This window comes from Phascolarctos cinereus, unplaced genomic scaffold (genome assembly GCF_003287225.1).
Source record: "Phascolarctos cinereus isolate Bilbo 61053 unplaced genomic scaffold, phaCin_HiC Scaffold_5;HRSCAF=322, whole genome shotgun sequence".
In the NCBI taxonomy this organism is placed as follows: Eukaryota; Metazoa; Chordata; class Mammalia; order Diprotodontia; family Phascolarctidae; genus Phascolarctos; species Phascolarctos cinereus.
In genome coordinates, this window is record NW_027555958.1 from 299,532,601 (window position 1) to 299,556,014 (window position 23,414).

General features: G+C 47.6%; 1 protein-coding gene across 1 annotated transcript in view; it reads left to right on the forward strand.

The window, feature by feature from the left end:
• Positions 1–23,414, forward strand: part of ARHGAP23 (Rho GTPase activating protein 23) — a 110,433-nt gene that overhangs the window by 48,328 nt on the left and 38,691 nt on the right. The window contains 14 exon segments of the mRNA XM_020997491.2: positions 774–798; positions 2,633–2,728; positions 3,118–3,196; positions 3,783–3,837; positions 6,993–8,154; positions 8,752–8,907; positions 9,243–9,354; positions 9,841–9,898; positions 10,684–10,821; positions 14,032–14,331; positions 15,244–15,305; positions 16,151–16,278; positions 16,557–16,678; positions 17,042–17,197. Coding sequence (XP_020853150.2) covers positions 774–798; positions 2,633–2,728; positions 3,118–3,196; positions 3,783–3,837; positions 6,993–8,154; positions 8,752–8,907; positions 9,243–9,354; positions 9,841–9,898; positions 10,684–10,821; positions 14,032–14,331; positions 15,244–15,305; positions 16,151–16,278; positions 16,557–16,678; positions 17,042–17,197 — 2,649 coding nt within the window.

The window sequence follows — 23,414 nt, forward strand, 5'->3', positions numbered from 1 at the left end:
TCCCCTCCTGATCCAAGTCATTACTACCCCTCCTCCCTCCCTGTAGCTGCTCACCAACAAGATCCAGATCCATGCATGTCTAGGTGATCACAGCAGATGCTTTCCCCTCCACCTGCTGCACAAAGCTACCAGATTCATCTTCTCCACAGCATGATTTCATATTGCCCCTTCCTGGCTCAAGAACCAAGGTGGTTCCTTACTACTATCTGTCCAGGCAGTTAGAAATGCCTCTATTGTGCCTTCAAGCCTTGCTCCTCCATCAGCTGTTGACCCTGTCTCATGAACTTAATCCCTCGTTATTCCCTAATATAGGCTCTGCTGGTCTCTCCCCTTTCTATCTGAATTAGTTTATTATTTTTTCCTTACATGATCCATTCCCCTAACCAAGGGTCTCTATTTTCCACCTCCTTGCCCAATGGACTTCGAGTCCCCTCTTAGAGAAACTTTTATGACTAATACCCCCAGCTTTCGTCTCTCTATGAGTCCATGTTCTTCCATAATTGATGCTGGACCCTTCATCTGCCCTCATCTCTCTGTATCTGAGTTTCTGTCTGTATCCTGACTGTGTGTCTGTCTCCCCAATCAAAATGGGCACTTCCTGAGTGAGACTGTGTTTCTCCATCGCCCTGAGAGCTGCCTGAGGGAAAGGCCATGTGATAAAACTTGGGATAGAGGAGTGGGAGAAGAGATGTAATCTCTGACCCCAGCCCAGGCTGCTTAAGGGTCCCCAGTGGAATCTCGGCTACTCACACCAATCTTTTTGTCCTCTGCAGGAAGAAGAAAATGGAAATCGAGGAGGTAAGGAGAGATGCGGGAGTGGAAGGCTGGGGCCTGGAGGAGGGTTCAGGACTGGGTGTTGGTCTCTACTTCCTGGGTTCTTGTTCTCTTCTATGTTTCTCCATTTACTTCCATGTCTAGTATTCTCTTGGTCTCTATGCTATCCCCATTCCACCCCCTTTTTTCCTTTTAGGCAATTGGGGTTAAGTGACTTGCCCAGGGTCACACAGCTAGTAAATGTTAGGTGTTTGGTCTGTGGCCGGATTTGAACTTAGGTCCTCCTGACTTCAGGGCCAGTGCTCTATCCACTGTGCCACCTAGCTGCCCCTCCACCCTCTTTCTTTAAGACTCTCTCTCTCCCCTCTATCTCTCTTTGTATCTCTCTCTGTCTCTGTCCATCTCTCTCTCTCCCTCTCTCCTTTGGATATCATTGCCCTCTCTTGCTTCATTTATCATCCTCTGGCCAAGTTCTTGTGTCTGTGGATCAAGGGACAGGGGGCCTATCCATCCATCAGGTGAGGAAGGGGCTGTGGCTATGGGATATCTCTCCCCGTTAAATATGAGCTGATGTTAACATCTTCACCTTCTGTCATTTGCCTACAGTATCTCCTCCCCTCCCTTCAGAAGCATGGAATGTCACATGCCATGCCCGTCTGTGACAGATTGAAACTAGGATTCTCTGTTCCCAGCTTGATGCCCAGGAGGCCCTGCACATCCTGACCCCTAGTGGTAGAAATTGGGATAGAAATCTTGGAAATTGGCATCCTCTTCATTCAAGCTCTATTTCCTCTTTCTCTTCCCTCCAGCCATTCTGGGGAAACTTTCACCCTTAGTCTGCTCTAGGGGGATGTGGGGGTCACAGTCATCCATATGTGTATTGGAGGAGTTGGGGAGGTTTGTCTGGGTGGGGATGGGGTGGGAGGTGCAGAAGGAAGATGGATCATGACCTTCCATAAGAAAAGGCTAAATTTATTGGTTCCATGTGGCTAGGTGGAGATTCAGAGCCGGGAGTGGGGTATACAGGAGTGGGGGAGGAGACTGGAATCAAGCGATCTCATGAGGTGTTAATTCAAGTGTTTATGCCTCCTCTTCATGGATATTGGGTGGTCTAGTGCCTTCTTGGAAAGTCCAGCGCTGGGATTGGGAGCTTTCTCTTTTAGGTATTTCTGTTCTCTGTGTCTCAGTGTCTCCCTGTGTAATCCCTACCCCCTCTGCCTGCTCGCCAACTCAGAATATCCATGTTTCTAAGGTACAATAGAATGAGGGGTGGATTTGCAGCCAGAGGATCTGGGTTTGAATCCCTCTTCTGCCACTTGCTACCTGCGAGACCTTGGTCAAATCAACTCACCTCTCTGGACCTATTTATCATCTCTAAAACAAGAGGGTTGACTTTTTTGTGCCATTGACTCTCTAGCAGTCTGGTTGAAGCCTATAGACCCTTTCTCAAAAAATAATGTTTTTTAGTGTACAAAATAAAATACATAGGATTACAAAACAAATCAATTATGTTGAAATGAAGATGGTCCTGACATCTATCCACAACTCCTTGGAGGGAGGATTCTGTAGACCCTAGGTCAAAAACCTTTGGACTAGATCATTTGAAGGTCTCTTCCGGCTCTAAATCTCTACTTCTGTGATCTCTTATATGCTTTTGTATTTTAGTGTCTATAGTTCTTGTATATTGTTTCGTTTTTCTGTGTATGTTCTCATGTTTCTTTGTGAGTTCCTGTGTGTTCTCTCTATATGTGTGGCTACATGTCACTGTGTGTGTGTGTATATGTTCTACTAAGTATACCTCTGGGTATGTGTGACCCTCGGCCCCCAACCCCCAGCTAACCTGGCCACTGCCTACCAGGGCCCTCCCCCCGGAGCCACCTGGAGCCCATGGACACCATCTTTGTCAAGAATGTGAAGGATGATGGGCCTGCCCACCAGGCTGGGCTTCGGACAGGTGGGTGAGAAGCTAGGGAGGGACATGCATGAGGCTCTCTTTCCATTGGCAACTGCCTCCTTCCTTGCTCTACTTCCTCAAGATGCTTGGGGAGGATGCCTCCTGGGCTTAATGAAATCAGCCCCTACACACTCCCACAGCAGTTAAAATGGAGTCCTACGTACTCTAGGGTTTTAGGGTGGGAGAGCTGAGAGAGAGCAAGGGGGCCTGGATTTGATGCCTGGTTGAGGCAGGGGATCTGCTACCCATCCCACAAAATAAGCTTTTATGGGGGGATGGATAAAGGTGAAAGGTTCTGAAACCATCTTCTGAGAGACAATCAGGGTTGCTAACAAGGGATGGTGCGTGTCTCCCTAAACCCCACCCCCACCCCCAACCTGTATCATCAGGAGACCGGCTGGTGAAAGTGAATGGCGAGAGCATCATTGGCAAGACCTACTCCCAAGTTATTGCACTGATCCAGAACAGGTGAGTAACCTCACTCTCTCCACAACCTGAGTAGTCTAAGCTCTGCCTTTTTCTTCCCCCAATCAATCAGTCAATCATTATTTACTAACCTTCTCTACGTCAAGCACTAGGCTAAGCACTGGGGATTAAAAAAAAGGCAAAAAATAGTCCCTGCCCTCAAGGACCTTACAGTCTAATGGGGAAAACAACAAACAAATATATACAAAGAAAGCTATATGTAGGATAAATAGGAAATATTTAACAGAGGGAGGCACTGGAATTAGAGGGGTTGGGGAAGGTTTCCTAGAGAAGATGGAATTTTAGTTGGGACTTAAAGGAAGTCAGGAAAATCAGTATATGGAGGGAGATAAAGAGGGACAACATTCCAGGCATGGGGGACAGCCAGAGAAAATGCTTGGAGCCAAGAGATGGAGTGTTATGTTTTTAGAACATTTTGCATGAAGATTGCCCCTGAGGACCTGGGGTCCCTTGTATTCCCAGACCTCCTTTTCTTTATCCCTCCCCTTGCCTTGGGGTGTGTGTGTGTGTGTGTGTGTAGAGGTGGATACCAATGGTGTTGGCTGACCACCTTCTCTTGCCTCTACAGTGATGACGCCTTGGAACTCTCCATCATGCCCAAGGATGAGGACATCCTCCAGCTGGTGAGTTCCCATTCCTTGACCCTTTCCCTAGGCAGGGATGTCAAGATTGAGCACCCTCCTTTTAATGTCTTTTCCCCATTAGCACAGCAAGAGAGTGAGGAAGGAAAGGGTTAATCCATAGGGGAGGGGTACCTGAGAATTGCCCAGATTGCCCAATGTTGGGGCACCTCCCAAGGGGTGGCATAGATTGCTTCATTTTGAGGGCGTCTATGAAGAGGTCTCATGTGGTGATGCCCAAGGTAGATCTGCCTAGGTAACCTCCATTGGGAGACAATGGCAGATTCAAGAGGACCCTTGGTCATTCCACAGAGATACCTCCCTAGGTTGAGTTCTTCCTCTCTCCATTTTCTCCATCCCACCTTCCCCCAGTGGTGAGACTCTCCAGGAGACCAATCCAGGATGGCGCTCTCCAGCCTTTCCCCACCACAAGTCTGCACACAGATCTTTGGTTTAGAATGGGCAAAGACCCTCTCCCAACAGTAAAAAGGAGTGAGGTGGGATGGGATGTTGTCCAGCTTCTGGCTTTTAACATCATGGTATCAGGTTTTTCCTTCATTCCCTGCCCAAGCCTGGGGGACAACACTTTCTGCCTATCCATTTCTATCTCATGGGTAACCCACCTCGATCCCCAACTTGATGCTTGTTGGGCCCAGTATCAGAATGATTTCTGCTAAAGCCAGTGGCCTCTGAGAGGGGAAGAAAGTAGTGGAGGCTACCCCAGACTCTGGGGAAAATTTGTATGCTCTGCAATGTTAGTCTCCTAGCTTCCTCAGCATGCTCATCCTCATAATCCCAGGAATCATAGTGACCTCAATTGGTACACTTCCCCCATTTCAGAACTTTGCATTCCCTGACCTAGATCGCTCCTTTGCCCTTCTGGGGGGCCTTTTGAAAAGAGGAGGAATTGAAGACAGTTCTGGCTCTGCTGTTTCAACCTTCATCTCTCTATTTTTACAAAGCCTCAGAGAGATTAAGTGATTCACCCCAAATCATGTAGCATGGAGTCAGAATCCAAGCTCCGCCCAGTACACCCCTCCCTAATCTCGATGGGCTCTGGGTCCAACGAGAAACAAATACTGTTGCCCCAGGATTGCGGGGAAAGGAGGGGAGAGTGTGAGGGAGGATGGTACATGGAGGATAGAGGTCCAGGGATGAGTTCAAAGAGTGGGGGTGAGTACTCTGTGAAGCATTGGCGTCTTACAGGGTGGCACCTTTCCCCTTGTGCCAAGCTTAGTGAGGGGAGGAGCCAGCTTGCATAGTATGAAGGATGGTGTGGAGGATTCTGGTGCCCACACGGAAGGGGTGGGCAGAGAGCACCAGATGTCAGTATTTGGATGCTGGCCACTCTTCTGATCCCCCCCCCCAATTCTTCAACAACCGGCAGGCCCAGGAGGGTGGGGCTCAAGCATTCCTGTGGTTGGGAGCCAATTCTGCCAGCCAATCAGGGTGCGGGCAGCCACTGACGCCACCACTCGACACTGTCTAGTCCCCCCGCCCTCCTCCCTCCTCTCTCCTGCCTCCCCCCACATCCCAGTCTCAGAGCCAGGGTGGGGGCCCAGCCAGGGAGAGCAGGGTCCTGAGAGGAAGGATTGAGGACGGGGCGCCAGGCCTCAGCTGGTTGGTGAGGGCGGAGCTGAGGAGGGGAACCCAGGAAAGGGAGGGGGATCTGGGGGTGGGGAGGTGATGAGCAGAGGGGGCGTGGTCAGGATGCTGTGATGTGGGGAGCCGGCAGGATGGCCGGGAGGAGAGGTATGTGTGTGTTTGTGTGTGTGTGTGTGTGTGTGTGTATGTGTGTGTGTGTGTGTGTGTGTGTGTGTGTGTGTGTGTGTGCGCGCGCGCCGCCTTGTGTGTTTGTCTCAGTAGTGTGTTGGTGTCTCTTGGTGCATTTCAGGGAGTGTCTTATTGTAATTGTGTGATGTGTGTGTGTGTGTGTGTGTGTGTGTGTGTGTATGTGTGTAGCCGCCCTCCCCGCCCCATCCCCGCTATACCATCCCACAGGATTATTTCCCTAGAAAAGATCCCTTTTGGGGCGTTAGGGAGGGGCCAGAGACCAGTTGGTCCGGAGCCCCCAGGCTTCTTCTGGCCAAAGGCAGACGGGGTCCTTCTGTCCTGGGGGCCGCCTCCTTTTTTGGCCGGGTGAGGGCCGGCTCTGTCACTGCTCAGCAATGCAGCGCCAGCCTCAGTGTTGTAGCCAAATTCCAGGACTGGGAAGGGGGGGAGGTTAGACTCGGGGTGGGGGGGGCGGGCCTGCCAAGCCCCTCAGCCAATGCTGGTCGCGGAGCTGAGCACAAGCTGAGAGAGAGCAAGAGATGGGAAAGTCTGAGATCAGGAGACTTCACATTCCCTCCCTCTTTCCTTCTCTCCTTCCCCTCCATCCTAGGAATCATTTAAACCAACCGTAAGAGGATAGAGGTTTTTGGCTCCCTACCGGCCTTAGAAATGATTTCTTCTTCCCCTGCTGCTGCCTCTTCTTCCTCCTCCCAGTCTCTGTCGTGTGCTCCTTGAGGTGCCCCTCCCCAACCCCGGCCTCTTTTTCTACCTCTGGAAGCTAGGTTTGGTTTCTGCTGGGGCTTTAGGCTGTCTCCAAGAGGGATGTGTATAGCCCCACTACCCAAGGAGTAGAGCGGAGTTATTTCTGGGGGAAGGGGATAGCAGATCAAATCCTGAGCTATTAGCTTCCAGAAACAGCCTTTGGCTTAAGCCTGAAAGGAACCACACAGAAAGCATAATCTAATTGGCCCCATGTTGGTTTTCTAGTACTTTATATTGGGTTTTGTACTTCTTTCTTCCCTAGAACTCAAGAAACCTCTCCTCTACCTCCAGTGCTTCCCCCAACCCTATCTCCACCTTCCCCCAACGCAGCTCCTACTTCTCTCTGTAATAGTAATGATATCATTTATATAGAGCTTGCAACACACTTTACATATGTTATCTTATTTGCTCCTCACAAGAACCCTGGGATGTTAAGTGCTATTGTTATCCCTATTTTACAGATGAGGAAACAGACTCAGAGAGGTTAAGTGACCTGCCCATGGTCACCCAGCTAGTAATTGTCTGAAGCAGGATTTGAACTCTGGCCTTCCTGATTCCTGCCTGGACAAATGACTCGTGGGGCTTTGCTGACCTCTTTCTCTTCATCCTATCTCTCTCCTCAGGCTTATTCCCAGGATGCCTACCTAAAGGGGAACGAGCCATACTCTGGAGAAGCCCGGAGCATACCAGAGCCACCTCCACTCTGTTACCCCCGAAAGACCTATGCTTCACAGCCCCGGGCCTCGTCCCGGGTCACCATGGTGCCTGAGCCCCACTCAGCACCACCCACTGACCACTGGCGCCCTTCCCCTTGGAGTGATCCTGGCTATCGGTCCCCACCATCCTGCCCCCATCCAGACAACGCCTCTTTTGGGATGAGCCAGCCGCGCCCCAATCCTAGTGCCTTTCCCCGCCTTGCTCCTGATCCTCGAACTTCCCGTGCCTTCCAGGACCCTGGGGTCCGGGCACCCCCAAGCAAACTGGAATGCCAGCAGGCACTGTCCCACTGGCTGTCAAACCAGGTGCCTCGGGGGAGCAGAGAGGGGCGGTGCCCAGTTATGCCCCCTCGTGCTCGAAGTGTCTCCCAGGACCGGCTGGGAGATGTTGTGGCCCATCGACCATGGCCCTGCTCCACCTCCCAGGATGCCCTATGTCATCTGGGGCATGAAGGTTGGCATCGAGCCCGGTCTGATGACTACTTGGGTCGCTTTGTCCGCTCTGCTGAGGCCCTGGGGCCGGGGACGCTGGTGTCTCCCCGATTTGAGCACTCTGGGTGGGTGCCCCAACGTACGCAAACCCGACCCCCTGCCTGCCTGCCGCAGGATCCTCCAGGACCGAAACCCCCAGCTCAGCCCTCTCATCCCAGCTTGGATGATACAGGTTACATTGGGTACCGAAGCTATAGCCCCTCTTTCCAGCGTCGGACTGGTCTTCTTCAGGCCCTTTCCTTCCGGGACTCCCCCTTCGGAGGTCTACCTACCTTTAACCTCCCCCAACCATCTGCCCCACATTCAGCTGAGTCCTCAGAGCCACTCAGGGTTACACGGCCAGAGCCTAACACCCAGCCACCAGAGCTGCCCGCTGAGGAGCGGAGGGAGGAGGTGGTTCTCCGACAGAAACCACCAACTGGGCGCAAGGCTCAGCAGCCTCCTCCGAGGCAGATGAACTTTGGGTTTGGTGATGAGACCTCAGAACCTGAGTCAAGTGGGCAAGGAGAGCACCCAAGCAGGAAGGTGGCACCATTGGCAGCTGCTGAAGACTCACTGGCATCCATTCCCTTCATAGGTGAGTGGGGACCTGGCATGGGGCAGGATGGGAGAATAGGTAGTCCATTCTCTTCCATCCTATTCCCTTTTTCCCACCTTCAGTGGTCAGAGATTTGTTCTGGGTGATGATAGGGGAGCCTTTGCCCTTGAGAATCTTTCAGTCTGATATGATGATGATGATGATGATGATAACTGTTTCAGGCATTGTGCTAAAGTACTTTACAATTATTATCTCATTTGATCCTTACAATAACTTTGGGAGGTAGTGCTATTATTATCCTGATTTTACAGGTGAGGAAACTGAGTCAGAGGTTAAGTGATTTAACCAGGGTCACACAGGTAGAGTCTGAGGCTAGATTTGAATTCAAGTCTTCCTGACTCCAGGCCCAGCACTCTATCCATTGAATCACCTAGATGCCCAGCTAGGTGAGACAAGGTCTCACCCTCAGGGTGGATACCTGACATGGACTAGATAATGCCTGACAGGGGATATCAGAGATATCAGGGAGAGCTGTTTTGGAGAGACTTATGCTCAAGAAAGGGCAGGAGGGAAGGATGCATGATGAGCCAGGCTAAGGTCTCCTCTCCCACTTTTCCTGCTTTTATCCTTCTGAAGACGAGCCTACCAGCCCCAGCATTGACCTAAAAGCCAAGCATGTACCAGCCTCAGCCGTTGTGTCCAGTGCCATGAACTCTGCCCCTGTCATGGGCACCAGCCCATCTTCCCCAACCTTCACCTTTGCCCTTGGCCGCCACTACTCCCAAGACTGCAGTGAGTACCTGTGCCTATCCTCAGTGTGCCCAAAGCTTACTTCCTAGTCTGCTCACTGCTTGATTTGTTAGTCTCATCCCCTGATGCTTATGAAGGTTTCCATCTCATTTCTTTTAGACCCACTGTCTGATTTTCTATAGCCCACCCCCCTCCATCCCATCCCATTGCTTTCCTTTGTTCTTGGGTTTAGGGCTCGGTTATCATTTTCACCACCAGGTGATGGGGGAACATTGGGAGGTAGTCTGGGACCCTGGGGGGAGGAAGAGGGAGGAACCAGGGAGCCACAAGATGTGCCCCCAATCCCAAAGTGTGTGTATTGGGGATGGGCATTCCAGGCAGTATCAAAGCGGGCCGACGTTCATCCTATCTTCTGGCCATCACAACCGAACGCTCCAAGTCATGTGATGATGGCCTTAACACCTTCCGGGAGGAGGGCAGGATACTCCGGTAAGTCACCCTTGATGTGCTCTGGTGGGGGAGAGAAGAGAAGAGGGACATGGGGCAAGGTTACTTATCCTAAGTAGTACCTCGTGCCCATACACATACTGAGAGTTGATTGGGTTAGGGCGAGGATAGAAGCACTCTTCTGAAAATTGGATTTAGAATAAAAGGAAAGGGCTTGGTTTCAAATCCTGGCTGTTGCTTACAGTTGCTGTGTCCTTCAGCAGGTCACCCCATATCTCTGGGCTTTAAGTTCCTTATCTGTAAAATGAGGGAGGTGGAGTCAAACTCGGGTCACTTCTGAGATCTCTTCTAGCTCTTGATTCAGAGACTCATAGGACTTGGTATCTCTCCCCAGCTGGAGAGCAGTGTTCTATTCGTGGAAATCCTTAATCTTTTGGATATTCAGAGAAAAGTAGGAGGGAAAAATCAGAATCCCCTTCCCTTTATTCTATTTTTCCTCCCCTCACATGCCAATGCTTCGCTCTCCAGACGACTCCCTAACCGAGTGCCCAGCCTTCGGATGCTGCGAAGCTTCTTCACAGATGGGGTAAGCTGCTGGAGGTGGGTTGGGCCACAGGAGTGGGGTAAAGGGAACTATAAAAGCTGTCAGGGAGCCCTGCCAGCTGGAGCCTTGGTCCCAAGCCTTCCCACTTGATCAGTCTGTGTAACCTAGGATAACTCACTTATTGTCTCTGGGCCTCAGTCTCGCCAGCTATAACATGTTTTTGGAATGAACCCTACTCCCTCCTTACTTACATTAAAGACAACAGGGAGAAATGGGACTATCTTTGGTCATTCTTTTTAGGATCTTATTGATGATGAGTGTTAGGGGAAGAAGGAAATGGCCCAGTCTTTATTTCACTTTCTTCTTGATGTGATCAGGGCTTTTGTTTACCTCTCCGATGACCTTGTTACCTGCTCTGCTAACCTAACTCCTGGTGATAGCATCATTTCCTTTGTTTATTTAACTCCTTATTGACATTATTAGCCCCTTTGTTTATGTAACTCCTTATTGACAGTATCACTTCCTCTGTTGATTCAATTCCTTCCAGTCTGAAGTTGAGGGTTTAGTCAAGTTTTCTCTTCTTAACAGTGTGACACCTTGGGTGGTCATATCCTTTGCAATTCTCCCACATCTCCTGTGTACATGTCTTATGACCTCGATACAGAAGACGTAGAAAGGTTAAATAAATTACTCTAGATTTCACAACAAATTAAAGAGGAAGAGGAAGAACAGACATAGTGTACCCCCCCCCACTCCAAACATGAGGTATTTGAAGAAGTGTTGGTATGGAACTCCTGTCTGACCTACTCCTCCCCTTTTCATCACAGTCCTTGGACAGTTTGGGCACGTCAGAAGATGCCCCCTCCAAGAGGCATTCAACCTCTGACCTCTCAGACATGACCTTCAGTGATGTCAGGAGAGAAGGCTGGTTGTATTTTAAGCAGATCCTCACCAAGAAGGGAAAGGTAAGAGAGGGAGGGGTGGGGGTGGGGGTGTGCAAGTCTGTGGGTTGCTATTTATCAGACCCCAAATCCCCTACATCAGAAAAGTGATGGGGAAGGGGCAGATCTCCAAATAACCTTTACAGGGAACAGTTCTTCAGACAGCAGCTTAGGAACCAGAGGAAAACAGCTTAAATTGCAATATGAGATAGAGGTTAGATTCCAATTCAATTCAGTAAGAATTTTTAAAGTGTCTTAGGCATTGTACTAGGTTCTGAAGACAGATACAAAGACAAAAACAAAACCAAAGAACTTCCTAACTGGAGCTAGGACTGCAGAGTTGATTGAGGAGGGGTGTGTGTGTGTGTGTGTGTGTGTGTGTGTGTGTGTCCCTGAGTTCAAATCCCCACTATGCCTTAAAAACATTACCCTTTCTTTTGGGGCCATACATGTTGGACTAGAGGACCTCTAAAGTCTTCCAGCTCTAAGACTAATAGGATTCTATCATCCTAAGGGGGTTGGATAGAACACATTTTACATGTTGATAAAAAGATGATACCATTGATCGGGGTGTGCTGGTAAATATTTAACAACAGAGCTCTTAAGAGGAAAAAATGTCCCTGTGACATTTTTTAATTTAATCTACTATTAACATTTTCTCCCTTTACTTTAAGTCCAGACACTTAACAAAACAAAAAATCGTTTCTGTGGTGTAAATGCTCACACTGAAGATTTAACAATTGTCTCTGGAGGGCTGATTCTAGCTGACTCCAGCATACCCTTGGATTGATCCCATTGGTTCTCAGCTGACTTCCGGGGATGACTCTAGCCCCAAACTAATCCCAAACAACTAAAGGTGCAAATGTAAAATAGAAGGGTGGGGAGCATTGTGTCCTGGGAGGCAGAGGGGCTCCCAGAGATGTTAATGCTAATGTGTGCTCCAAGACCCTGGGGATTGGGGTAGGATTGTGAAGTGAGGTAAGGGGAATCTGGAAGTCAGGAAAGGGAGCTGGCTGTGGAGAAGATGGGGGGTATTTATAGAATTTATAGATGCTTACAGATGCTGGTGGGGGGGGGTGGGCAGTCTGAAAGTAGTTAAGAGGAAGTATTTATTGGGCTAAAGTTTCCTCCCCGCTTATAACATCCCTTATAATTACTCACTAAGTTGTCTTTCTTCTTCAAATATGCATTGCCTGTTTTGGGAGATTGTTAAAAACAAGAAAAGAGCCACCAGATTGGGATTTTAAGGAGAAGTCAGGGAGCCTGGATTATTCACTCTCTGGATAGTCCAATTTACATCTTGAGCAATCAGACACACCCAGTCCCAGCCCCATAAATGCCTACTATACTGTTTTTTGCACACCTTGTAATTAGTTCATTTACTCATCCTGGTTAAGTGAGTGAGAACCCCTTTCCCCAAATTAATCAGATGTGGGTAGAGATTGGAGGAAGGGAGGAATGCGGAAGGGTGGTTTTTTTTTGTGGGGGGGGGTTCCAAGCCTTGTTTTGGTTTTGTTCTGCTTTCCCCAAGAAAGGGGACATTGGAAGTCATTACGTACTAATGGTTACTGACATTTCCCTCCAAAATTTGCAAAGCATTTCACCTACCTTAGGGGTTCTTCATCTGGAGTCTACTCCCTTCCTCTCCTCTTGGAGTTTGTGAATAGATTTCTTGGGGGGGGTGCAGAGGGGGTGTCTATGCACTTGGACAGGAAATAAATTTAATTTTTATTTCACTATAATTGGTTTTCTTTGTAATCCTATTCTTTTTATTTTATGCCTTTATAAATATTCTTTTGAGAAGCCCATATGCTTCACCAGTGGTTCATGGCACAAATAAGGTCCAGAACCCCTGACTTAAATGATCTCATTTGAGCCTCACAACAGCAACTCAGTGCTGGTAGTTACCACAAGTATTATTATCTCCATTTTATAGATGAAGAAACTGAGGCTCAGAGACGTTGTTTCCCATGGTCACACAGTTAGTAAGTGTCAGAGGTGAGATTTGAACCCAAAGTCTTCCTGATGTCAATCAAGCCTTTTTTATTTACCACGATATACTGTCCCTCATTTCATGCTGTCCTTCCTGTTGCCTCCCATTTTGTAGATCCCCTCAGATCTCACTCCTTTCCATAGCTTGGATGTGTAGGGAGATTGGGTCTTCAGAGATAACCCATAATATTTTGTGATTACACAGAGGACCCCTCCTATTTCTATTCTCCACATACGCTCTGCTGGACTGGAGTGAACTGTGACGTGATATTAAACAGATGAGGACATACCTCTTGGGTCAGGAAGGAGGTGTTTTCCAACCTTATGGGCAACTCCCCTTTTGCTAGTCACTTAGGGGAAAGAACTCTTAAGGCTTTTCCTTTTGGGAAGCCTCTAGTATGATGAGAGAAATGTTTGGTCCTTTCCTTCAGGGAATTTGCTACTATAGATTAGATCATTACTGAATTGGAGAGGCAGTTGGCAACAGTGGAGAGTACTGGATCTGGAGTCTGGTGACTTCTGCTACTTATTACCTGTATGACCTTGGATAAGTCACTCACTTTCTCTCTCTGGGCCTCAGTTTCCTCAACTGTTAAAAAGAACAGATTGGCCTTGATGACTTCTAATTTCCCTTCTAAATTTGTGAACCTATGATCCTATGAATTTGAAAGGGGCAGGCTCCAAAAATGAAGGTGTCAGGTCCCTTCAGGAACCTGTTTTCTGAGGAAGGTAGACAAGAACTGTGAAGACATAAGGGGTTAAGAGCTTGATTTAGGAGCAGAAAACATATGGTAGAGGGGAAAGAGTACAGGCTATGGAGTTCAAATTCTATTTTGCCTCTTACTCTCTCAGAGGTCTTGGGCAAGTCACTTAGGCTGAAATTTCTTCCTCTGAAAAATGAGGGGGTTGGCCTCCAGGGTCCCTTCTAGCTGCAAAATCATGATTAATAGGAGTTGAACAAGGGTTTGGGGGACCATCTGGAAGAAGGTAGTGTACCTATGGCCCAGTTCTCTGCCACCTCACTGCCATCTCTCCCCATTTTGTGTTGGATACTCAGAGGCTCTAGCTGAGTGACAGTATCTTAAAAGAATGGAATCCCCTGGAAAGCAGCTGACCATACCCCCCAGTAGGGAAAGGGTCTGGGAGGGCCAAGGGAGTGCTGGGAGGAGGGGGGCAGTTGTAAGTTCAGGTTTTCACCTCTTTCTCTCTTCTTTCCCCTTCCTGTCTGTGTGTCTTCCACAGAAAGTGGGTGGTGGCCTGCGCCAATGGAAACGTGTCTATGCTGCGCTCCGGGCACACTCCCTCTCCCTGGGCAAGGAACGGCGGGAGGCAGGCACGGCGGCGGGCGCAGGTGAGGAGGAGACGGCGCCCGTCTGCATCAGCTCGTGCCTGGTGGACATCTCCTACAGCGACACCAAGAGGAGGCATGTGTTCCGGCTCACCACCGCTGACTTCTGTGAATATCTCTTTCAGGCTGAGGACCGTGATGATATGCTGGGCTGGATCAGAGCGATCCGGGAAAACAGCAGGGCCGAGGGCGAGGTGAGGGCCGGGGGGCCTCCCACCACAACCATTGGAGGCCAGTGGGGACCATCTCCCCGCTGGCCTCTCCTGAGCCATTTGGAAATTTCCCACTCCCATCTATGCCCATCTCGTCTACTCTGAGTAGACAAGCGAGGGTTTTCCTTTTCTGTGGCTCTTAGAGGATGAGATTACCTTCTCCCCCACTAAGCCCCCAAAAGCAGAGTTGGCTCAGGTTACCTATCTGGTAGGACTGACCTAGAGAAACAAGAATGGATAAGATGACCTTGGAGAGAGATAGAGGGCCTAGCTATTGGAGGCAGTGTGGTAACTATCTCTACACCTCCCCTTGGTGCTGTTTCCCAGGGTTTTAGGAGCAGGCATAGACTGTGTTAATATCCGCTGAGTTTCTTTCTCTGGCCAGTGCCCTCAGAATTGGGCCTTGTGAGCCCCAGCTCCAGCCACTAACATTTCCTGCCTTTGGGTTGAGGATGCCAGTGGCCACTTGCTGTTATCTTACAGCCTCTCTGAGAAGGGTGGGCATGTTCTTTCTCCTCTGCCCACCACAAGACGGGCTCTACCTTGAGATGCCCATATCCAAGGAGATAGTGTGGAGCAGGAGGCAGGCCTCTCTTCCAGGGGTTGGTGGTGGTGGGAATGTCCAGTGATCACAGATATGGGTGCCTTACTGGTGCCTCAGGAGGTGACCAGGAGCTGGCCCTAAGGGTCCACCTTTCTGTTTTTGGTACATAAGCCTTTTAACAGGAAAGAGGAGGGTAGGATAGAACAGGTGCCAAGAATGGGCACTGGGGGAGAGGGTTGCCTGCTGCTTCACTGGGTACTCATGTTTGGTGTATTCTCTCTCTCTTCCCATCCTCCCTCCCCCTATCTGCCTCTACTTCTCTTTATTCTCCCTCCTGTACCCCTCCTTAGGACCCTGGCTGTGCCAATCAGGCTCTGATCAGCAAGAAGCTTAATGACTACCGAAAAGTAAGGTGAGGACCACCAGGCATTCACCCCATCACTGCAGCAGGGTGGTAGAGGGCTGGACTTGGAGTCAGAAAGACCTGAGTTCAAATCCAGTCTCAGATACTTACTAGCTGTGTGACCCTGGACAAATCACTTAACCTCTCATTGACTTTAGTAATAAATGAGGATAGTAATAGCACCTACCTCTTAGGGTGGTTGTAAGGAGCAAATGAGACAATACAGGCAAAGCATTTTGCAAATGCTAGCTATCATTATTAACCCTGGTCTTTCCCTCTATCTCCTCCTACCCTTAACTGGAAATGGCCCCAGGACAGAGATGATGACAGAAGTTGCTGTTTTATATAATATCCCAGCCTTGGGCTTCCGTTTCTTCCTTTGTAAGATAAAAGAGCTGGATTAGATGACCTCTAAGGTCCCTTCCAGCCCCCATGTCTTATGTTTCCATGAGAGGAAAGAGTGGACTATGGGGGCGGTCTACTGTTACAGAAGTGGAAGAGCACTGAACTGAGGTGTCAAGAGACTTGGGTCTGCCACTAATTGGTTGGGTAACTTTGGACAAGACACTTGTCCTCTCTGCATCTCAATGTCTTCTCCTGTGAGATGATGGGTTTGGACTAGATGATCCTGGGAACATTTACAGCTTTGATGGAGGCCACATGCAGAGAATTGGGAAGCATGTGTCCTGGGCACCTTGGGCCTGCTGGGAAAGAACCTGCCTACCTTGCCCATGTCCTGGAATGGATGGGGACAGCACCCGTGGGGTGGGTTCATCAGGCTCAGGGAAAGGAATGTTCTGTACGTGCCTTCAAATGAAGACCCCTCTATTCTTTTGCCTTTAATTCTTTCCTAGCCATATCTCTGGCCCCAAAGACTCTTCTCCCAAGAGCTCTCGAGGAATAGCAGGGCTTAAGTCAGAGCTCCTGAAGCAGAATGCTCCCCGATCTCCCAGGGCCCAGGATGCTTCTTCAGGGACCAAAGGTAGGAGACTGGAAAAGCTGTGGGAGGGGACTGGAGAGGCTGCCATAGGATGAAGGGAAAAGTACTCCAGGGTGGTTGTTTGAGGAGAGTGGACTTTTGTCCTTCTGTATCTCTTCATGTGTCTCTGAATATAGACGTGTCTGTATGGGATTGCCATGGAGATGTGTATATGTGTATATGTCTATGTCTGGAATCTTGGTGGATCAACACCTCTGGCTCCCTAAGTAACCACTGTGTATTCTTTCTCCCCACCCCCACACCCACCTTGACACCCTTAGATGACAGTGCTGCCACCTCGAGAGCCCCGTGGGGCATCAACATCATGAAAAAGAATAAGAAGCCCTCCCCGAGGGCATTTGGGGTTCGTCTGGAAGAGTGTCAGCCTGCTGCTGATAACCAGGTGGGCCCTAAGAACTTAGGAGCAGTGTCTGGGACCGGGGGCTGACACTGTAGGCTCTCAAAATAAGTGTGTGTGTGTGTGTGTGTGTGTGTGAAGTTATTGGGGAGAAGGGAGGCTTTGGAGTTGTTTCACTCAGAACCTAGAAACTACCCTCCCCATAATGCACAAGTAGAAAAAGGGAGGAAAATGTTTCTTTCACACACACACACACACACACACACACACACACACAGCTTTGCCTTCTGGGAACAGCCTGGGTCTTGATCTTGGTGCGTTTCCCACCTCTTCTGCCTCCTGTCCCCAACATGCTTATATCCACTGGGACTGACACTAGTGGTGATGCTCCTGTGTCTCCGTCTGCAGTGGGTGCCCCTGATTGTGTCAGCGTGCTGCCGGATGGTGGAGGCAAGGGGGCTTGAGTCCATGGGCATTTACCGAGTGCCTGGGAACAATGCTGTTGTATCTAGTCTGCAGGAACAGTTAAACCGAGGGCCTGGGGACATCAACCTTCAAGATGAGGTGAGTCTGCGGGAGCAATTCTTTTTCTATTTTTTAAATGTGTTAATCTGAGTGCATGGCTGAGGGCAGGGGTGTATCAAAAGGCACTTGCTTTCCTGTGATCTGCTTGAACACTCTTGTCAATTGAGGAAGCATGAATTGAGCACCTACTATAGCGGGACCTATAGATCTATTCCTGTTCAAACCCCTGCTGTGGCCCCCTATTGCCTGAGTAAAGTTCAGATTCCTTTCCCTGGCATTTAGGGTCTTCTACAATCTGGTACTGCCCCCACTTTCCAGGTTTATTTCATGATCCAGTCAAATTGGACTTGCACCTACTCTATACCAGTGGTATCAAATTCAAATAGAAATCGGGGCACTAATCTGTAAATACAGTTCTCTGGGCCACGTGGTGACTTCATTTTAACATTATCCATGGTTTGCTGCATTTTTATTTATTTGTGAAATATTTCCCAATTACATTTTAATATGTTTCTGGCTGTATTCAGAAGTGTTGCAGACACGTGAGACCTGCCATGGATTTGATACCTCTGCCCTACACTTTGCTTCTCCACACCTTTGCTCACATATTCCTAAGGCCTGAAATTTCTTCCCCTATCTCCTTCTTGGGGCATCTAGGTGGTGCAGTGGTTAGAGGGCTGGGCCTGGAGTCAGAAAGACTCATCTTCCTGAGTTTAAATTTAGCCTCAGACACGAGCTGTGTGACCCTGGGCGAGTCACATAACCCTGTTTGCTGCAGTTTCCTCATCTGTCAGATGACCTGGAGAAGGAAATGGCAAACCACTCCAGTATCCAGATGGAGTCATGAAAAATCAGACAGAGTGAATAACATCTCCTCCTATCTTTTGAATTCCTCCCTGGCTTTTAATGCCCAACTCAAATGCTGTCTTTTCCAAGAAAGCCTTCCCTGATCTCTCCCTTCCCTCATAATGACTTTTCCCCTCTCAGACTTCACATAACACTTTTCTTGCTACTTTTTAAGGTATTCACCACGTATTATATTATACTTTAATTATTTGGAGATGTGTCCACTCCTGTATGCACTTCTAAGTTCTATGAGACACTTAGGTGGCTCAGTGGATCAAACACTGAGCTTGGAGTAAGGAAACCTTGAGTTTGAATCCACCCTTAGATGCTTATTAGCTGTGTGACCCTGAGCAAGTCATTTAACCTCTGTTTGTCTCAGTTTCCTCATCGGTAAAATGAAGATAATAGCACCTATCTCTCAGGGTTGTTCTGAGGATCTAAAGAGAAAATAATTGTAAAGCATTTAGCACAGTGCCTGGAACATAATAAATACTATATACATATTAGTTATTATTGTTATTGTTATTATTATTGCCTGAGTTCATATCCAGCCTCAGACATTTACTAGCTTTGTGGCCTAGACAAGTCACTTAACCTCTGCTTGCCATAATTTCCTCAACTGCGAGATAGGGGTATCATAATAGCACCTGCCTTCCAGAGTTGTGAGGCTCACACAAGACAATATTTGCAAAGCCCTACAATGTGTGGCACTCAGTAGGTGCATTATAAATGCTTATTCCCTTCCTATAAGGGCCCATATGGCTATGTTATGTCTTCCCTGGGCCTAGCGCAATACTCTACTTGGTGTGCTGGAACCAGTTTGAAGGACTGGAGAGCTGGTTGTTAAATTTTCTGTGTGAGCCTTTATGCCTCAGAAATCAGAAAATGCTGCAAATTAAGGCTTTATGTTTTGCTTTACTGATTGTCAAGACTTGAGAAAGAGATGGGAAAATATTAATAATGCAGATTATACTTAAAATTGTGTTGTGGGCATACTACACCCACTCCCGACAGATGGTTGTTAAACATTTAGCAGCACCCCCCTGTGTCTGCACACAGTAGTTGCTTATTAGATTTAAGGTTAATAATTCTTGTTGAATTGGTTTGGGAGGGAGAAGGTAATCTGGTATGGCTAAAAGAACTCTGGCTCTAACCTTTCAGTGCCAAAATTTCCTCTGTAAAATGAAGACCCCTGAGAGGTTAGGAAAGGAAGAAATATGTGAGTAGTTAGGGGAGGCTTTATGGAAAAAAAAGCTTGAGTGGGATCGATTAGTAAAGGGGCAAAGACTTAGGGAGGTCTGCTGAGCCACTGTGATGAGACCAGCATTGGCGTTGGACAAGGGAACGGTAAATCAGTTGAGCTTTGTGGAGAACAGACAAGATGTGGAGGGGCTTCTTTGCTAGGCTAAGGAGTCATGTAGGTTCTTTATCAGTGGAATAGTACGGTCAGAATTGTGTCACCTCCACCTGGACTATTGTAGTTGTTCTGTTCAACTCTTGTCCAACTCTTCACGATCCCATTTGGGGTTTTCTTGGCAAAGATACTGGAGTGGTTTGCATTTCCTTCTCCAGACCATTTTACAGATGAGGAAACTGAGGCAAGCAGAGTTAAGTGCCTTTCCCAGGGTCCCACAGTTAGTAAGTGTCTGAGGCCAATTTAAACTCAGCTCCTCCAGATTCAAGGCCCAATGTTCTGTCTACTGCACTAAGTAGCAGCCCCTATCTTAAGAGCCTTCTTATGTATCATCTTGTCTCAAGTATCTCCCCTCCCAAATCCATCCTCCACTGAGCTGCCAAAAAGCACAGGTCTGATCGTCTGTCTGTCTCTTACACACCCACCCACCACAGAAACACACATACACACACACACAGAAACACACTCACACACACTACTCAGACGCTTCAGTGGCTCTCCCTGTCACCCTGAGGATCCAGTATTAACTCTTCTGTTCATATTTAAAGTCCTTTCAGCCTGGCTCCAGATTGCCCTTTCAGGCTTATTACATATGTTATTCCACTTCACACATTTCCATGTCAACCCAACTGTCTTACTTGCCCTTCCTTATACTGTACGTTCCCTTTCTAGTCTCCATGGCGCAGGCTGTCCTCCCTGTCTGGAATGAACTTCCTCCTTGCTTGGCCCCTTGAGAATCCCTAACATTCTTCAGAGCTCAGCTCAAGTACCAGCTCCTCATCCCTCAAGCTGCTCATACTATGAAGCTCCACCTCTAATTATTTTTTCATGTATGTGTATGTATATATGCATACACACATATATATTCTTTACTTACTTTGTACATATCATTTCAGCCGATAAGATGAAAGATACTTGGTGACAAGGACTATTTTGGTTTTTTGTTTTTGTATGCCAAGTGCCTAGCACAGTTCCTGGCGCATAGTAGGTGCTTAATAAATGCTTGTGGAATGATGTGTTGCTGGTAAATACGATGTTGGTAAAGAGACAAGTTAAAGGACTGTTGCTGTAATCCAAGTGGGAATTCTAGACTGCCGAAGTAGTGTGAGAATTGAGAGAAATTGATGGATGGAAGGAAGGAAGCAAGTATTTATTCAGTGCCTACTACGTGTCAGGTACTGGGTTAAGCGCTTTACGAATGTTATCTTATTTGATCCTCACAACAACTCTGAGAGGTAGATACTATTATTATACACATTTTACAAATGAGGAAACTGAGTCAGAGATTCAGGGCTAATAAGAGACATTTGCTAGCTGTATGACCCTGGGCCTAGAAATCAGGAAGACCCGAGTTAAAATATAGCCTCAGGTGCTTAATAGCTTAGTGACCTTGGGCAACTTAACCTCTTAACCTCACTTAACCTCTGTTTGTCTCAGTTTCCTCCACTATAAAATGGGGATAATAACAGCACCTATCCAAGGTCACATGGCTAGTGTCTCAGGTCCTCCTGACTTCAGGCCCAGCACTCTGTCCACTGAGTCACCCAGGTACTTAGAGAGCTTTCAAAGGAACAAAAGATAAAGGTATAAAGGAAAATCTGGATGACAGGATTCAAAAAAGATCTTGACATTGAGTTGAATCAAATAATATGAAATTTATGGGGATAAATATAAAGTTTTGTGCTCGGGCTCAAATAATCCATGTCCCACATATAAGATGATTGGCAGTTTGCTTGAGATTGATCTATGGGTTTGAAGGAGTCCTAAGCTTCATTTGAGTCTGGAGTATAATCTAGTAGCCAAGGCAGCTTTTGGCCCGAAGAGGCGAAATCTCCAGAGGGTTCAGGCACGTGTTAGATGACACCTGGAACACACTGCTCAGTTCTGGACTCCGTGGTTTGAGAAAGACATGGATTAGCTAGATATCATCCAGAGAAGAGTAACCAGAGTGGTAATGAGCATGGAGTTCGTGCCCCCTGGAGACTGGTTGAAGGCACTGGGAAAGAGAACACCCAGTAGGGGACATGGATAAATAGCTGTCTTAAAGCATTGGAAAGGCTGTCTCCAGGGAGAGCTGTTTTTTTGTTCCCAGAAGGCAGAATTAGGATCAGATGAATGAAAGCTGCACAGAGTCAAATGTAGGCTTAAGAAAAAACCTTCTTTTTTAAAATTTTAATTAATTTATTTTGATTTATCAACACTCACTTCCATAAGCTTTTGAGTTGAAAATTTTTCTCCCCCTTCCTGTCCACCTCCCTCCCCAAGACGGAGCACAATCTGATATAGGCTATACATAGACATTCCTATTAAACATATTTTCATATTAGCAATGTTGTAAGTAAGAATTAGAACCAATAAGAGGGAACCACAAGAAAGAGGAAACAAAACTCAACAGAAGAAGAAAAAATAGCAAATAGTATGCTTTGATCTGCATTCAAACTCCATAGTTCTTTCTTTGGATGTGGATAGCATTTTCCATCATGAGGCCTTTGGAGATGTCTTAGATCCTTGTATTTCTGGGAAGGAATAAGTCTATCAATATTAGTCATTGCACAACGTGATTGTTATTGTGTGCAGTGTTCTCTTGGTTCTGCTCATTTCACCCAGCATCAGGAAAAACCTTCTTAATAAGTAGAGCCATCCCACAGTGGACTAGTTAGCTTCTGGAGAGAAGCATCTAGGTAGTACTGGGCCTAGAACTAGGCCCTAGAACTAGGAAGACCTGAGTTCAAATCTGGCCTCAGACATTTACTGGCTGTATGACCCTGGCGGGTCACTTAACTTTGGTCTGCCTCAGTTTCCTCAACTGTAAAATAGGGATGATAATAATAGTACCTACCTCCCAGGGTTGCTGTAAGAATTAAGTAAGATCATATGTGTAAAGCTTCTAGTACAGAATCTGACATATCGTAGGTGCTTAGTAAATGTTTATTCTTTTTCTCTTCCCTTCTCATCGCAGATTTTCAAGCTGAGACTGGATGCCTGGTCAGGGCATGTTGTAGAGGGCATTATTGTTCAGGGATGTGCAGGCCTGGATGGCCTCTGAGGTCCCTTTCAGCTCTGAAGTTCTGGGATTCTGGGAGAGAGAATTGTCAAGATTGAGGACAAGTTTTTGAGAATAGTTATCATAGAAGCAGGGGAGTGGAAGAGAAGGGCTGCTTTTGGAGGGGAAAGGTGATGAATTTGGTTTGGAACGTGTTGAATTTGGAGTCTTACAGGGTCATCCAGGTACAAATGACGTCCAATGCTTTTCTTGGTCAATGCTTGTGCCTTGCCTCTGAGATTATCTCCAGGTTGAACCCATTAGAAGAGGTTAGTTCTCTAAGAGAAAGAGTATATTGAGAGAAGAGTTGGTGGGCTGAGGATTGAGCTTTGGGGAACACCCCAAACCAAGGGGCAGGAGGAGGAAGAGAATGAGTGTTTAAAGAGCTAGGAGTGAGGCCAAGATCATGTCATAATCATAGAAGGCCAAGAGGGTGGGGGCAAGATGTGAGATACTGATTTATGGTGTTGAATGCTGTAACCTAAGAAAATTGAGAAAAGGCTATTGGATTTAGCAATCAGAAAGTCATTAGTGACTTCAAGAAAGCAGTTTCAGTAGACTTACGAGCATTAAAGGCAGATTGCCGGAGGTTGGGAATAAATCAGGAGAGAAAGAAACACGCCATCTATTTGTTCTTTTGTATAACATTATCCACCATGCCCTTGGGGAACACAATTCTCCTACTGGGTTTCAAAAGAAAGGAGAAAGTGGATGGTAGTTAGAAGGGGAAGCAGGAAGCCTCTGTGTGTTTGCATCCTCATTGCCAGCCCTAATCCTTCACTCTCTTCGCCCCATGTATAAGCTTGTCGTTTCTATCTCCATAGCATCTCCCCACTTACGTATAGCCACCATCTTAGTCCAGGTGCTCATCACCTCTTGCCTGGATTGTGGCAATAACCTTGTATATGATTCCCCTGCCTCAAGTCTCTTCTCCTTCCAACCATCCTTCATAG